Source organism: Rhinoderma darwinii, chromosome 2, assembly GCF_050947455.1.
Source record: "Rhinoderma darwinii isolate aRhiDar2 chromosome 2, aRhiDar2.hap1, whole genome shotgun sequence".
Taxonomy (NCBI): Eukaryota; Metazoa; Chordata; class Amphibia; order Anura; family Rhinodermatidae; genus Rhinoderma; species Rhinoderma darwinii.
Window position 1 is genome coordinate 378608556 of NC_134688.1, and position 17912 is coordinate 378626467.

The window sequence follows — 17912 nt, forward strand, 5'->3', positions numbered from 1 at the left end:
TGAAGTGTGTATTCACATAGTGCAGTTTTGCCACGTCTTTCCTTGCGGCCGAAAACCACATCGAATAGCGCATGCGTTTTTACCACAATTTTTTCAATGTTTTCGGCTGCATGGCAAAACCGCAGTTTGAATACATCCTAAGAAAATATATTTTTATTCAAATAAAAATTCCCCCGCACAACCCTCGTTAACCATTTTATTTTATTTTTAAAAAAACGTAATCTAAGTAGTCCAGCGTATCTACGAAGTAGTCTAAACGGTTGAGCAGAACCTGCAAAATAAAAAAATAAAGTTAGTAATATAAAAAATATCTTCTCACCTCTAGCGACTTCTGTCTTCTCCCTGCACCGCAATATAAACATGTTCACACGACACTCAAAAAAAAAATGGACGTGTAGACGCGTAAAATACAGTAGAGTTTCTTGCGAAGCGCCTTTTAAAATACAAAAGTTTTTGACGCATTTTGCGTCATTAGGACACCCATTGTCTATGGGAACATTTGGCGCACTTTACGTGCCAAAGAATGGACAAGAAGCTTTTTTGCTTCCGCAATGCGTTTTTTAAAAACGCTCGCGTAGAAAATCGTGTTGTATGTACGAACGACGCGCTTTCCCATTGATGTAAATGGGAAGCTTAATCAAGTCTTTATAACATTGGACTCTACCCAGAGACAACGGCAATTGTCTGGAGTTTTATTATCTACTACACGGCTAGCTCTGACCTACTATGCCACACATTATTGAACTTTGTCTGGCCATTTTGACAAGAAATAGCTTTGTTGATAAGCTGTGTAAAAACATAAAAACTCCAGCGATCATTGTCCAAGGTTTCTAAAGGAGATAAAATCTGAAACATTTGTCATGTAAAAGCTTCAAGCCAAGGTTCCAACATAAAATGTCATAGAACTCCAGGTTAAAGGATATGCCTTCCTTCGCAACCAATATATATATATATATATATATATATATATATATATATATATATATATATATATATATATATATATATATATTTAATATGGCTCCAATGTATCTAAAATTAAAAACAAAGCAACTTTACAAATAGTCTTCTTTAAAAATCTCCAGACGTGTTGTTTTTCACGAAGCGTGTGTCCATTGCGTGAAACTCACTGCATGTCCTATTCTGGTTCGTTTTTGCGGATCACGCACCCATTGAATGCGTAAAAATCACGGACAGCACACGCACCTGATCCGTGTGCTGTCCATGATTCACGCACCAGTTGCTAAAGAAAGGCTGAGAAAAAAATTAAAATATGTGCACCAACACTGACCTCAAAAACCGGGACACACACTGATGGCAAACGGAATAGCAACGCAGGAAAAAACGCTGCGTTTTTTGGGGACTCAAAACGGACAAGTTCGTGTGAATCTAACCTCATGGTGAGCTTCTCCATCGACCTCTGTTAGCAGAAACTGATGCAGGAACAAGCAGCTAGACGCAGCAGCCAGAAATACGGTGCTGCATGTAGCTGCCAGCAGTGGGCACATTGTGGGCGTGTGTGAGAGGTAAGTATTGATGAGGTGTGAGCTTACTGCTGTGAGGAACTACTACTGAAGGAAAAGTAGGGGGTATGCTGCAGTTATTACTTCTACTACTACTACTACTACTACTGTGGAAAGCGGGTAGACGGTAACGAAGGGTATTTCTACGTGAGTCTTTTTTGTGTCGATTCTTGTGCAATCACAGTAAAAAGGCGGCAGTTTTGACAAAGACCTCCACAATTGTAAAACAATTATTGTAAAGGATCTGCCAGGCACAACTTCTGCGTCAACGCCCATAGGTAATCAGTCTGCACCTGCTTCCATGTCTGTGAGACTGACTCCATCTTCCATCACTCAGGATGGCAGGATTAGGAGTGGGAGAGCCTATCACAGCCTGTCCAGACGGAGCTCGCTCCCGCCCTCTGTCTATTTATACCTGCCTTTCCTGTTCCTCCTTGCTTGTGATTCTTCTCGTTTGGTTTCCTGGCCCTGCTGCAGCTTCTTGAACTATTTGACCCTGCTTCATACTGACCCTGGCTTACTGACTACTCTCCTGCTCTGCGTTTGGTACCTCGTACACTCCTGGTTTGACTCCGCTCGTTCACCACTCTTGTTGCTCACGGTGTTGCCGTGCGCAACTGCCCCATTTCCGTTAGCTTCTGTGTACCCTTGTCTGTTTGTCTGTCGTGCACTTATTGAGCGTAGGGACCGTCGCCCAGTTGTACCCCGTCGCCTAGGGAGGGTCGTTGCAAGTAGGCAGGGACTGAGTGGTGGGTAGATTAGGGCTCACTTGTCTATTTCCCTACCCCCGTCATTACAATTATGTAAACATATCCTAATTCAGAGGAAAGTTGAAACCACGCAGCTGCTGCTACTACTACGGTAGGGGGAAAGAGGGAGGATCCTTCTGCTGCTACCACTGGGAGAAAAAAGTGGGACCCTACTGCTGCTGTTGCTACTACTGAGAGAAAAAGGGGGACACAAATACTGCTGCTACTACTACTGGTGGATAGAGGGGACCCTGCTGCTGCTGCTACTACTGAGAGAAAAAGGGGGACACAAATATTGCTGCTACTACTACTGGTGGATAGAGGGGACCCTGCTGCTGCTACTACTGAGAGAAAAAGGGGGACACAAATAATGCTGCTACTGCTACTGGTGGATAGAGGGGACCCTGCTGCTGCTGGTACTACTGAGAGAAAAGGGGGGGGGGACACAAATAATGCTGCTGCTACTGGTGGATGGGGGACCCTGCTGCTGCTACTACTGAGAGAAAAGGGTGGACAAAACTGCTGCTGCTACTACTACTGAAAAGGGTGGACAAAACTGCTGCTCCTACTACTGGTGGATAGAGGGAACCCTGCTGCTGCTGCTGCTGCTGCTACTACTGAGAGAAAAGGGGGGTCCCAACTTCTGCTGCTATTACTGGTGGATCAGGGGGACCCCACTGCTGCTACTACTGAGAAAAGGGTGGACAAAACTGCTGCTGCTACTACTGGTGGATATGGGGGACCCTGCTGCTACCACTGGGGGGAAAAGGGGGGGACCCAAAAGCTGCTGCTACTACTAGTGGATAGGGGTGACACTGCTACTTCTACAACTGGGACAGGATTGGGGGAGACCCTGATGCTGCTTCTACTGGCTAAACAGGGGAAGATACTCTGTTGTTGCTGCTATTACTGGGGAAATCGGGGGTGACCATGTTTCTCCTACTACAGGGAGTAGGGGAAGCACTGATTTGTATAGCAGGGTTCTTACAATACTCAGAACAGGTCCAACAAGGAGAAGTAAAGCTGGGCTTTAGGCCGGATTCACACGAGCGTTGCACATCTCGGACTGGCGTTTTTCACATCCGAGGAGCATCCGTGCTCTGCGCTGCGGGATGCAATATCACGCATTCCCCATAGAATAGAGTCTATGGAGGGATGCGTGAAGCGTGAAAAAAAATAGGACAGGTCCTATTTTCTCACGGACCCTTGAAACAACGGCCGCGTGAACGGCCACATTGAATTATATAGATCCGTGTGACGGACGCTGTTTCAACGGCCTACACACGGACGTTTTAACACGTCCGTGTAAATAAGGCCTTAGGGTGTATATTCGGGAAACCCCTTTAAAGGTACACAAGCCACAATAAGGGTATGTTCACACGGCGGGGGTCCGTAACGGCTGAAATTACGGGGATGTTTCAGCCTGAAAACATCCCCGTAATTTCAGCCGTACCGGCATGTGCAGGCGCTTGAACGCCGCGTCCATTACGGCCGTAATTAGCGCTGCTATTCATTGGAGTCAATGAATAACGGCTCCAATTACGGCCAAAGAAGTGACAGGTCACTTCTTTGACGCGGGCGTCTATTTACGCGCCGTCATTTGACAGCGGCGCGTAAATATACGCCTCGTGTGAACAGACAAACGTCTGCCCATTGCTTTCAATGGGCAGATGTTTGTCAGCGCTATTGAGGCGCTATTTTCAGACGTAATTCGGGGCAAAAACGCCCGAATTACGTCCGTAAATAGGCCGTGTGAACATACCCTTAGAATAAAAGTAATGTCATAGTAGGCAATGTTCATTTAGACAATATGCTGTGGGTAAATCGGCATCAAATCCACAATGAAAAACGGCTACATACTCGTGCACATTTTGTGGATTTAACACTTTGTAATGCCAACCATTTACTTATCATGCCTGATAGTCTGCTGCAAATTCGGCTATGTAAAGTGATTGTTTGTATAGGCAAAAAAATAAATGAAAACCGCAAACCCCGTAATTAGACCAGGATCACACACGCAGTTTTGATGCGGTTTTTGCCTCAGTTATTTGAGCCAAACAAAACAGTGGACACAAAAGAAGGCCGATGCATCAGTCTTTCCCTTATATCTCTCCTGGGATGATGTTTCAACCCACGTGACCGCGGCAGCTTGTGAAACATCATCCCTTGTGCCGTATTCTTCAATGCGGTGCACACGGATTGATGAACATGGCACAGCTACTGAGCTATGCCAGGCTACACCTAAGTATTAGAAAATGTGGTGGGGGGCCTGATAAATATGGCGTACAGCCTAAACAATTTTTTTCAATGCAATTATGACAGAAAACTGGCACAATGGCATTGATAAATAAGCGCTAATGCCACTCTAAGGGGCAGCTTCATTTTTAAGGCCAGGTTCCATTTCACTTGACTTTCCCCACATCTCATCAGCTGAACTGTGAAAAGTTAGTAAAGTTATTCAGAAGAGCCAAAGCAATGCCACACGTGCCCAATACCATCATCTCCGAGTGATTTGAGTGCATCTATTTACATGGGTCATATCTTGATGTGTCTCTAGGGTATATATCAGCCTTATGCAACGTGCTGGGCATCATGCCAGGTGTCAGACTGTAACCAAAAACAGATGCAAATATTTCAGTTACTAGATATGTTCCTTCCTAAAAGCCAAGCACTAAAGCAAGCCTTAAACCCCATATGCATCCATACATTCTCATGACAGCTACTAGCACTATATAAAGTAGCAGAAGAGACTTAAATGCAGCTATATTTTCATCATAACCCCCCAAAAATACACAATTCATTACAATGGCTTTTTAATAATAATATCGCTGCAATCAGATTGCACCGACGAGGTTCTGGCTCCGATATTTGCACTATAAGGTTGTGAATAACATTGCCATAGACTTTCTATGACTGCTGGGCACACAGGAGTCGCTGCTCTGTTGCATGGCACCACATGCGTCAAACCCTAAAATAGTCGTAAACAGAGGGCGCGGCAAAACTGGTACTCTAGGTGGCAAGTAAACCGCGGGGAGATTGATCTGACCTGAGATGCCTCCGCCGATGACAATGACATCATAAACGGTGCTCATGGCTGCTGTGCCGCCTCAGTCACTGGTAGAACTGGCACATCAGGCTGAATACAGACGAGCCAGCGTGGCCCCTCCCTCTCCCCGTAGCTCCCAGTGTTTGCATTGGTCTGGCTCCAGTCAGGGACTGTCCCGCCTTCCCTCCCTGTGTGCTGGAAGGTCGGGCTGGCGGCCACGACGTGGACGTGATCCTATCAAAAAGTTTGCTACAGGGCAATTGTGAAAGCAGCAGGGAGGGGAGTCCCCTATCGTCAACTACAGACACTGCAGCGCCATGTAATCCCCATGTGCTGCCCAATGGAAAACACCCGGGCTGTCCTCTTCTGTTTGGCCCGTTCGTTCTTGTCTAGGAAAGTTGGGTGACAATATGGCAGCTATTACACACAGTTGTCACTCAGCATTTCTAGAAGCCTGAAAATCAAAAGTGGTAGTGAATGAAGCGCCTCTCGTTCTGGATGGGAGCAATTCTATTGTCTAGCAGTACTAAAGTATACTGACATAATATAAATATATTTGCATCTTGGGCCGTCATTTGTATAAGGTCACCTGCAGGATTTCTGAAGCTAAATCTACACGTGTTACGTGCGAATTTTGCTACGGATTTAATCCCTTCTACGTTGGACTGAAATTTACGAGCGGACTGTGCTGCAGATTTGAAAATTCCCAGCATGCTCTGATTTCTGTGTGGAAAATGTTCAGCAGCATGTGAGTGAGATTTTATAAATTTTAGGGCCTGTTCACATCAGCGTTCGCTTTCCGTTGAGGGGTTCCGTCGGAGGTTTCCGTCGGAGAACCCCGCAACGGAAAGTCAAACAGAATCCATAGCTTCCATTTGCATCACCATTGATATCAATGGTGACGGAAACACTGCTAATGGTTTCCGTTTGTCACCGTTGCGGCACGTTTCCGTTTTTTTCGACGGAATCAATAGCGCAGTCGAACGCTGATGTGAACCGGCCCTTATCTATTGCCAACTTCAGTCTTCCGCCGCAAATTTGTATGGAAAATCCACAACTAATCCGCTAATAGTCCGGTATGTGTGCCGGGGCCTCCGCATACACTTTTTGTGTAGAGTATTTGGGAGCGCTCGTAAACATCACCATTAATCTCATGCATTTTTTTTTTTACAAATGCTTAAAAAGAATAAACTTTTTTTGTCATATAAATCTTTATTTTTTTTCTCAACAAAACTGACCAAACAGATTGGCCCATGAATATAAAATATTAATATATTTTATCCCACCCACTCCCCATACCTTAAACCTACTCATACGTGACCACCATAGAACTACAGAAATAGAAAAAGGCGCCTTTGGTTCCCTAATCTCATTCAGGCACACAGATAGTGATGACGCGCATCTAATTTAATTCAGTCCAGGACGCCCCAAAGTGTTTTTAGGCATTACCATTGGCCTCGAAGTGGGCAGACAGCTACTTTTTACTGATTTGAATAAGTAACAGGTGTTTTCAAAAGTTTAACGGCGTTATCCGGGTTATTAAAATAGGCCATCAATATTAGATCGTGGGGGTCCGACTGTCGGCACCCCTGCCAATCAGCTGTTTGAAGGGGCCGCGGGCTGGTGCAATACCTTGCAAGGCCACTACAAATGTAATGGCGCGTGCAAGTACGAACAGAAAGAAGAACCATGTGAACAATGAAGAGGCTGCAGCACTCGTATGAGCGCCGCGGCCCTACAAACAGCTGATCGGCGGTGGTGCTTGCAGTTGGACCCCCACCGATCTAATATTGATGGAATATCCCAAGTATAGGGCTCCAACTTTAGTAACCCGGATAACCCCTTTTTAAATACCTCTGAGCCACTGATCCCACACTGCTAGCATATTTAGAGCGATGCCCTGCATTCAATTCAGTCGAGGTCCAGGTTGCTGGCTGAAAGTGGTTCTGGGCATGAAATATGGTAATTTTTACTATTTTGAATAAGTGAGGTGTGCTGAAATGACTTTGGGCCACTGATAACACACTGCCAACATGTTGGACATCTTTGCAGCATTTCTTTTTATAGAATTAAATGTATAAGGCTTCGTTCACATCTGTGTCAGGGCTCCGTTCTGACGTTCCGTCTGAGCTTTCCGTCAGAACGGAGCCCTGACTGACACAAACATAAGCCATAGGTTTCCAATTGCATCACCATTGATTTCAATGGTGACGGATCCGGTGCAAATGGTTTCTGTTTCTCTCAGTTGTGCAAGGGTTCCGTCGTTTTGACGGAATGAATAGCATAATGGACTACGAGATGAAAGGAAACCGTTTGCACCGGATCCGATCACCATCATCATTGGTGATGCAAATGGAAACCTATGGATTAGATTTGTTTCAGTCAGGGCTCCGTTCTGACGGAAAGCTGCAACAGAACGTCAGAACGGAGCTCTGACACAGATGTGAACAAAGCCTTATCTGAATTTTTTTTTTAACCGTTTTGCTTCCGCAGTTTTAATGTATTACAATACATTGCAAACTGCAGGATGCCATTCAGTATTAATCCCGACCGCTGGGCTCTGTCGGATCACTCTCCAGCTTCTCCTATCTTCTGAAAACGAATGTAAGTCAAATTCTAATCATATTTGACTTGATATGTTTCGAACAGCTTGGATTTGCGCTTACAATCTAAAAGAAAGCGCAAAAAGCAATGGCAAAATTGCTTTTTTATTACATTCCCCCCCAAACACATTATAAAAGTTGATTCATAATTTAATATACCCCCAGATCAAATGACACATCCTGCAAAAAGCATGCCCAGATACAGCTACATCAAAGGAAAAGCAAAAAGAAGTTATGGCTATTTGAAGGCGTCGACATAAAAACTTTTTTATGAAAAGTGCTATTATTGTACAAAAATAATAAAACATAAAAAAAATTATACATATTTGGTATCTCCAGAATTGTATCGACCCATAGAATAAAGGTATCATGTTATTTATGGCGCACAGTGAATAACGTAAATTTTAAATGGCAAAAAAACAATGGCGGAATTGTACCCCAAAGTTATATGTACCCCAAAATGATGCAAAATAAAATTCCTGCGGTCCCTAACTCCAAAATATCCTTGTTAATTAAGGGGATAAAGACTATGCAACCAATTTTTTTTATTATTATTCGACTACATCGAAAATAAAAAATTGCAATTAGTCATTAATAAAAATGTCCTATTATTTTGTGTCTACATACAAACAAACTTATGCATTCCTAATTCAATAAACAACAAACAAATCCTGGATAGTCTAAGGGTATGTTCACACGATGTGTTTTCAGACGTAATTCAGGCCGTTCAAGCCTAAAAAAAACAGCACCATTACGCCTCCAAACATCTGCCCACTGCTTGCAATGGGATTTACGGTGTTCTGTTCCCACAAGGCGTAATTTTACGCATCGTTTTCAAAATACATTGCGTGAAAAGACGCCGCGTAAAAAGAAGTGCAGGTCATTTCTTGGGACGTTTTTGGAGTTGATTTTCATTGACTCCATTGAAAAACAGCTCCAAAAACGGCCGTAAAATACGCCACGAAAAACGCGAGTTGCTACAAAAACGTCTGAAAATCAGGAGCTGTTTTCGCTTGAAAACAGCTCTGTATTTTCAGACGTATTTTGCTAAGCCGTGTAAACATACCCTTATCCTTCAATCATACTCTTTTAAATCTGTCCACTACTTCTTGCTAACCTACCAAATGTAAGTTAGCAAAACATAGGGGACAAATGGAAGAGAATATGACTGCAGGATCTGACTGCATTGGGTTTGTTGTCCGTTACCATGGAGACACATTTGAAAAATGCAGTTATCGCGGCAATCGATTGCAATTTGACCTCAGCGTGTGAAAAAGTGAAAAATAGTCATAATCATTACTGCTATGACTAAAGCGTGTAACAGATATTGCTAAAGACGTGGTCATCAGATTTCACGTTCAAGACAGTATAGGGACATTGTAAATTGTGTAAACTTTATTGATGTTTGTGTGTGTGTATATTTGATGCTGCTTTCTGGCGCTAGTAAATGTCCAGGTCATGGAGTCAATAAACAGCCTAATTAGGTGCAGAGAGGTGATTAGATGAGAAAGTGTGTATCTTCTTATTCCTTTTCTTGAAAATAACACCTCCATATGTGACAATCAGAGAGCAAATATGCTTTGATTGATAAGGGGAGTGATAACATTAACAAAAGTTCATGTTATTCCTCTCCCAGGGTTCATCTGAACCCATACAGGGACAAGAGGAGGATCATAGATTCTTCTCCTTTACCTGCATGCTGCTTCCCCCACTCTGCTCTTAACATGGGCTGAAGTTAAAGCTGCAAGTATATGCAGATCTCACTTCGACCTGCTCTAGCTCGCGTGGTTTGAGCTAGGCCTTAGTAGTAAAAATGTATCAGATATGTCCTTGGCTACTAAAGTGCCTCCAAGCAAGGACATATGAGATGCGACCTTGGCAAAGAAAGGGTTTAACAGATAGAAACAGGTGTGGTGTATTGACTTGTGGGACTCCGAGTTGAAAGGTTTAGCATAGCAGTATGAACTTTATGCAGCAGATTTATCAAAACTATCTAACAGTAAAACTATCCTTGCAGCTTTAATCTTTCCAGTTATGAAATTAAAGCTTAGTTCTGATTGGTTGCTATAGGCAACAAGGACAGCTTTAACCCCTAGGCGCACCACGACGCAACTGTACGTCCTGGGGGCCAGTGTCTTAGCGCACGAGGACGTACAGTTACTGCGCGGTTCCCGGTGCACACTGTCAGTGACATTGTGCACCGGGAGGCGAGCTGTCCCCGACAGCTAACACTCCACTGTTGCCGTTCAGTGGCTCATTTCCGCTGATTTCGGCAATTAAATCCTTAGACGCGGCGATCGATTGCAATCGCCGCAATTTAGGGGTTTCTAATACATCGGCAGACAATGAAATTGCGAGGTTTGCCAACGGCTATCATAGTGACCGGAGGCCAAACAATGGCCTCCGCGTCTGCCATGTACGGAAGCCTATCAGGACCAGCCTCCTGATAGGCGTCACTGTGTCGTTCCCGTTGCACACTCTCGGTGTCAGTGTGCATTGAGAACCGGGAGGTCAGCTGTCCACGACAGTTGACGTTCCACTGTTGCCGATCAGCGTTTCATCGCCGCTGATTTTGGCAATTAACCCCTTAAATGCGGCGCTCGATTGCGATCGCCGCATTTAGGGGGTTTGTAGCACATGAGCAGCCCCCATGCAATTGTGGGGGTTGCTGATGCTTGTGATGGCATCCAGAGGCCATACAACAGCCTCCGGGTCTGCCATGTATGGAAGCCTATGAGGACCAGCCTCTGGTTGGTCCTCGTAGACTTAGGCCTCATGCAAACGACCGTGGTGTTTTTCTGGTCCGCAAATTCCAGGACCGTGTTCCGTGGAATGTCATCCGCAGTTCATCCGTATGTAATCCGCAGTTCATCCGTATGTAATCCGCAAAAATGCGGATGAAAAAAAAAAAAAAAAAAAAGGACTTTTAAACAGGATGCCAAAAGCTTGGTCAAACCCCCTTTAGAAGGTCACATGATCGCTCTGGAGCCATTTCCTGCTGCATTTTTCCTGATCTTTGCTTTGTGCGAGTTCAGTGAGATTGCGCTGCTGATATAGCTGTGGTTTTTGTCAGTTACTCACTGCGAACATGTCTTCTGATGATGTGGATGATGTACTCCTGCACTGGCTCCTCTCCAGGCGATTTGGACAGCAACCACCAATGCTGGACGAAGAACCGAGGAGGAGGAGGAGATATTGGGTTCACCCCATTATCTCACAACGGCTTAGGAAGGGGCATTTTAACATGCTGTACTCAGACCTGCGGCAGCACCCGGACAAGTTCCTCAGCTACTGCCGTATGTCCGTGCAAACTTTTGACTGTCTGCTGGCGGACCTTCGTCCTGGACTGATCTTCCAGGACACCACCATGAGACGTTGCATTTCTCCAGAGGAACGCCTGATGGTCACTCTGAGGTAAGAAAACCTAAATCCCCTTCTACGACATGTCTCTACCCTGCAAACAATATTAGTATACTTGTCCCCTGTTCATATTGCCGCCTTGCCACCGTGTTGCAGATATTTTTCCTGTATGTGCATATTTTGTTATATATGTTTTTTTTTTTTTTTACAGATTTCTTGCTACCAGCAACTCCTTTGCATCGCTACATTTCCAGTTTCTGCTGGGGTGCTCCACTATTTCGAAGATTGTCAAGCTTACCTGCGAAGTCATCTGGCAGCAACTTCGAGCAGCAGTTATGCCAAAGCCCAAGCCAGAGGACTGGATTCGGATTGCCGATGGCTTCTTCCAATCAGCACAGTTTCCCAACTGTGTTGGTGCGCTAGATGGTAAGCACATCCGCGTAAAAAAGCCTGCTCACTCAGGGTCTCAGTATTTCAATTATAAGCAGTTTTTCTCGGTGGTGCTGTTGGCCTTGGCTGACAGTGAATATCGGTTTATAATTGTCGATATTGGGGCCTATGGAAGCTCTGCGGATGCTGGCATCTTCAGGGCTTCCAGAATGGGTGAACGTCTAGCATCTAACCAGCTCGACCTTCCGGAACCTAGACAGCTTCCAGGATCTACAGGACCACCAGCACCCTTTGTCATTGTGGGTGATGAAGGTTTCGGACTGTCCCCTCACCTGATGCGTCCATTCCCTAGGCGTGGCTTAGATGAACAGAGGCGCATTTTTAACTACCGCCTTACACGTGCAAGACGGTATGTGGAGTGCGCCTTCGGAATTCTAAGCAGCAAGTGGCGTGTGTTCCAGAGCTCCATTCAGATGAATCCTGAAAATGTGACAAAGGCTATACAAGCGTGTGTTGTCCTCCACAATTTTCTGAGGATTCATGAGTCGGCAGTGGACGCAGAGCTGAACCATTTCTCTACTAATTACATCCCTTTGGACTACACACCACATGGAAGACCTGGAGTGTCTGGACTGGCAGTCCGTAATTTGTATACAGACTATTTTGTATCACCTGAGGGAGCAGTTCCTTGGCAAAGGGATGTGCTTCGTCTGCCAAATTAAAATTTGAGAGGGACTGTTGTATTTCCGGTTTATGTTACAAATGTTAGTTGTTAAAGTTGCAGTAGTAGAGTAGGGACTCGCAAGAGAATGAGGACCCTTGACGCGGGTTGCGAGCTAATGTATTTCTGTTTTTTTTTTTTTAATTCTTTATTAATTAAAAAAAAAAAAAAGCGATTATTTGCATTTGGCAGAAATGCAGACCAATACCTCATTATGTTTTGCAATAATAATAAAAAAGACAAACACATAATTAACTATAAACTTATTTTATTTCTTGCATAAAATAGTGTCAACAAACATAAACAAAACTATGTTATATAACTAAATTATAAATTGTAAAAGGATTGCGAAGGTGCAGGTTCATGATGTGGTCGTGGAACTGACTCCCCCTGCTGCATGTGCCCATACTGTTGCTGAGAAGGTCCTGGCATGCCATAAACTGAACGATCGTCACTAAATAGCGGCATTGAGTCTACATATGACGGATGCTGGATGCCTTGCGCGGTTGCTGCAGGTGCTGGAGGGACAGAGTTGAAGGTGCTTGCATCACACCCCCGTCTATGAAACTCGATGGCCTGATGCATTGCACGTGGGTCAGGATGTGTCGCAAATATTTCCACGACTTCCATTAGTGCTGTTTGGCACCTTATCTGTCTGGAAATTGGCACTCTTTTAAGAATATTAGAGAGAGCGCGACAGAAGGTGCCCTCTTCAGTTTCAGTAGCTCTTTTCTCCAAGTGCTCTAATACACGCAAGTCGACTTCCTGCCTTGGCTCTGTACGTGTTGGACCTTTGGCAGAACGTCGACGTTTACCTCGGGGTATAATTTCTTCGTCCGCGGCACAGACTGGATTATCCACTGTTGTTGGTTCCGCTGTCACAGGAGTGGAAGTGGACCTAGCAGTCCCCAAAGCTACGTCAGGCTCTTCAATTTGAGTCTCATCAGAGTCTTCTTCTTCCTCCAGATTATCCTTGGTTCTGTTTGAAAATGAAAACATAATGTTAGGGAATTTTTGTAGTAATTTAACGTCATGTCTACAGCTGGGCAAATACACTATGTATGCATCACTACATGCAGAGCCCTAACTAGGAAAGACAGGGCCGCATAGCAAACTTTTGACTGGGGCCATCCCTCCACTGGGTGTCACCCCCCCCCCTTGTAGATAGTGCCTTTTTTGCTGCCCCCACCCCTGTAGATAACGCCATACAGCCCCACACTGTACACTGTATGGCATTATCTACCGGGGTACTATATGGCGTTATCTATAGGGGGACTGTACGGCGTTATCTAGTGAGGGGGCTGTATGCCGCTAACGCCATACAGGCCCCCCTCCCCGCCCCCCGGACAAATGCCACCTATAGTGTGTCCTACAAATACATGCCTTATCGCTGGCAGCGATAGGGTGAAGGGGGGACTGAAAGTCCCCTTAAGTTCTGCCGTCTGCACATCTCCCAAAAATTGAAAGGAGCGCTGGTTATGTATGCGCACAAGCACGACTTTGGCTCCATTCATTTTGACGGAGCTGGCGAAAGTACGAGGTTTGGGATGGAGAAGTTCAGGGTACTTTCTGTCCCCCGTTCTCCCTGTCAATGCCAGCGATCACACATGTATCCCCTATTCAGTGGTTAGGGGATACATGTCTGTTGTTTAATGTCAGAGCGGGGAGATACCTCCCTGCTCAGCCGTAGTGTTCAGTTGCGTCCCGCTGTAGCCGTCATAGCGGCTGCTAGCGGAGCCTCCGGACATGGTGGAGTCCCCTCATGCCGCGGTCCCCGTAGCAGTCGCTACGGCTGCTACAGCGGTACTTACACAACTGGCTACATGGGCAGACTACAATGATCAAAGTATATAAGCAATACTTACGGGCCAACCTGCATTACATCAAGAAGAAACGAAAGTTGTTTGGTGTACATGTATGGCTTTTTTTTCAGACGTCCGTCTCCGCTCTTCCCCTTGTCATTTATCTCACGCTTTAATTGGTCTCGGCACGTGTTCCAGCGTGTTTTGACGTTTTCGACTATGATATAAAATAAACCAATCACAGATCAACATTTTAGAAGAGTACATTACTAGATATTAGGAAATGTTGTTTATTATATGAAAATGATGCTGCAAACAAATCTGCACCTACATTTGCATATTTGACAGGTAATTCCGACGTTGCAGAAACTACAGCAGACTTGCCACGTTTTCCATGTGCCCACACGACAGCGTCCGTAACGGCTGTAATGACGTTGCTGGTTTCAGGAGAAAACATCACCCGTAATTTCAGCCGTAAAGGCATGTGCTGGCGCTTTAACGCAGCGTCCTTTACGGACGTAATTGATTTTCATAGGAGCCCATGAATAACGGCTCCAATTATGGCACAAGAAGTGACAGGTCACTTCTTTGACGCGGGCGTCTATTGACGCGTAAATATACACGCCGCTTGAACACACAAACGTCAGCCCATTGCTTTCACTGGGCAGATGTTTGTCAACGCTATTGCGGCGTATTTAGCGTGCGTAATAGAGGTCAAACACCCCCGAATTACGTCCGTAATTAGTGTGTGGGAACATACCCTCATAGTGACATGTCACGTTTTGATCGGTGCTGTTCAGAGCCATGAGACCCCCACAATCTCACGTGCACTTCTGCAGCTTCATTTCAGCGATTGGTGGGTGTTTCAGTGATCCAACTGCCAACAATCAAAACGTCAGGCATGTCATTATGACATGACAGGAGTACTCAGAAACCGCATCAAGGTGTGAAACTTACCCATGCGCTTCTTTTGCACTTTAGTTGCCTTCTCCCACTCGGTAAGATGCACCTCACTGCAGACCTCCTGCCAGGCAAGATCTTTCAGATTCCTGTCTGCATATTCTTCCACCCGCTTATTCCACAGACAGGGCTTGTGCTGGACCAGGATGATTAGTTTCTCAACGTTTATTGAAGCCATGCTGCTCTCTGCTGCTCTCTGCTGCTCTCATGCACTGTCTCCAGACTTCACGACGACAGAAGTCATTCCCGGTCGTCGCCTAGCAACACTTCCGCAAATCCGCAAACTGCGGATGACACACGGCGGTGTATCCGCAATTTCCACGGGCCCATTGACTTCTATTGGCATGTCCGCACCGCATTTGCGGCCCATAATAAGACATGTCCGGAGTTTCTGCGGCACGGATGTGCGGACATGCGGAGAGCCGTGAAAACACGGATAGTGGGTATGGCCACATAGAAATGAATGGGTCCGCAATTAACCCGTGGATTTGCGGTTGAATTGCGGACGCAAAAACACGGTCGTGTGCATGAGGCCTTAGGGTATGTTCACACACTAGACTAAAAACGTCTGAATATACGGAGCTGTTTTTAAGGGAAAACAGCTCCTGATTTTCAGAAGATTTTTAAGCCACTCACGATTTTCGCTGCGTTTTATCGGCCGTTTTTGGAGCTGTTTTCAATAGAATCTATGAAAAACAGCTCCAAAAACATCCCTAGAAGTTACCTGCACCTCTTTTTCGCGGCCGTTTTTTTACGCGGCCGTTTTTCAAACGTTTTTTGTAAAAAAATGGCCCATCGGAACAGAACGCCGTTTTTCCCATTGCAATCAATGGGCAGATGTTTGGAGGTGTTCTGCTTCCAATTTTTCGGCCGTCAGAAAACAGTGACGTCACACTGACAGTTGGAATACATTACACTACTAGGTAGTGTAATGTATTCTAGCAGCGATAAGTGCTGCCGATAAAAAAAGAAAGTGTAAAAAGTAAAAAAAAGTTAATAAATGTTTTACAAAAGTGTAAAAATAAACGTTTTTTTTTCCTATGATGTCTTTTATTATAGGAAAAAAACGATAAAAAACAGTACACATATTTGGTATCACCGCGTTCGTAAAGACCCAAACTATAAAACTATAACGTTATTTTTCCCGCTCGGTGAACACCGAAAAAAAATAAAACGAAAAACAATGCAAGATCCACTATTTCTTGGTCACCACCCCTCCCAAAAAAATAGAATAAAAAGTGATCAAAAAGTTGCATGTACCCCAAAATAGTACCAATAAAACACCCGTCCCACAAAAAACAAGCCCTTACACAGCTTTTTTGACTGAAAAATAAAAAAGTTATGGCTTTCAGAATATGGTGATACAGAAAATACATTATTTTATAAACAAGTGATTTTATTGTGCAAATGCTGCAAAACATAAAAAAACTAGATACATATGGTATCGCCGTAATCGTACCGACCCGCAGAATAAAGTAAAACTGTCATTTATAGCGCATAATGACACAGTAAGAAATAAAGAATTTAAGATGCCAAAATCACAGTTTTTTGGCCACCTTAGCTCTAAATAAAATGTGATCAAACAGTTGTATGTACCAAAAAATGGTTCCAATAAAAACTACAGCTCATCCTGCCAAAAATAAGCCCTCACACTGCTCAATAGACCAAAAAATAAAAACGTTCTGGCTCTCAGAATGTGATGATACAAAACAATTCATTTTTTTTTAACAAATAGTTTTTTCTTTGTAAAAGTAGTAAAATATAAAAGAAACTATATACACTTGGTATCACCGTAATCGTATTGACCCGCAGAATAAAGTTAAGTCGTCATTTTTACCGCACGGTGAGAGCGGTAAAAACAAAAACAAAACAATGGAGGAATCACAGTTTTTTCCAATTTCACCCCATTTCAGCTTCCCAGTACATTATATGGTACTTTAAATGGTGTTAATAGAAACTAAAACTCTTCCCGCAAAAAATAAACCCTCACACCGCTCTATTGATGGAAAAATAAAAAAGTTATGGTGTTTGGAAGGCGGGGAGTGGAAAAACTACAATGGAAAAGCAAAAAAGGATCAGTCCTGCAAAGGTTAATTAATTTCTAATAAAAAAAAAACAATTATTACCACATGTGAGGTATTGTTATACTCGGGAGGGATTGCGTTACAAATTTTGGGTGGGATTTTCTCCTTTATCCCTTGTGAAAATGTAAAAAAATTCAACATTTTAGTGGACAAAAATGTTGATATTCATTTTCACGGACTAATTCCACTAAATTCTGCAAAAAACCTGTGAGGTCAAAATGCTCATTATACCCCTAGAAAAATTCTTTCAGGGGTGTAGTTTCCCAAATAGGATCACTTTTGGGGGTGTTTCCACTGTTTTGGTCCCTCCAGGGCCGCTGTAAACGCGACATGGCACTGAAAACCAATCCAGCAAAAGCTGCGCTCCAAAATCCAAATTGCACTCCTTCCCTTCTGAGCACTGTTGTGAGTCCAAACATCAGTTTATTACCACATATGGTGTATTTCCGTAATCAAGAGAAGATGCTTTACAAATGGGGTGCGTTTTCTTCTTTATTCCTTGTAAATATTACAAATGTCTAAGTTTATTCAGAAAAAAAGTAGACTTTCATTTTCACAGACTAACTCCAATAAATATAGCAAAATACCTGTGGGGTCAAAATGCTAACTATACCCCTAGATAAATTCCTTGAGGGGTGTAGTTTCCAAAATGGGGTAACTTTTGGGGAGTTTCT

At 44.1% G+C, this 17912-nt stretch overlaps 1 protein-coding gene across 3 annotated transcripts in view; it reads right to left on the minus strand.

Annotated features, from left to right (window-relative positions):
* LOC142743296 (amine oxidase [flavin-containing] A-like) overlaps positions 1-5529 on the minus strand; it is a 129495-nt gene extending 123966 nt beyond the window's left edge. For 2 of the 3 annotated variants that reach the window (XR_012881538.1, XM_075853917.1), the window contains exon 1: positions 5319-5529. Coding sequence is in view for 2 of the 3 variants with exons in the window: in XM_075853917.1 (XP_075710032.1) it covers positions 5319-5351 (33 nt within the window). In the remaining variant the exon portion in view is untranslated. The remainder of the gene's footprint in view (positions 1-5318) is intronic. The other variant, XM_075853916.1, reaches the window with a different exon arrangement.
* Between the last annotated feature and the right edge of the window lie 12383 nt (positions 5530-17912).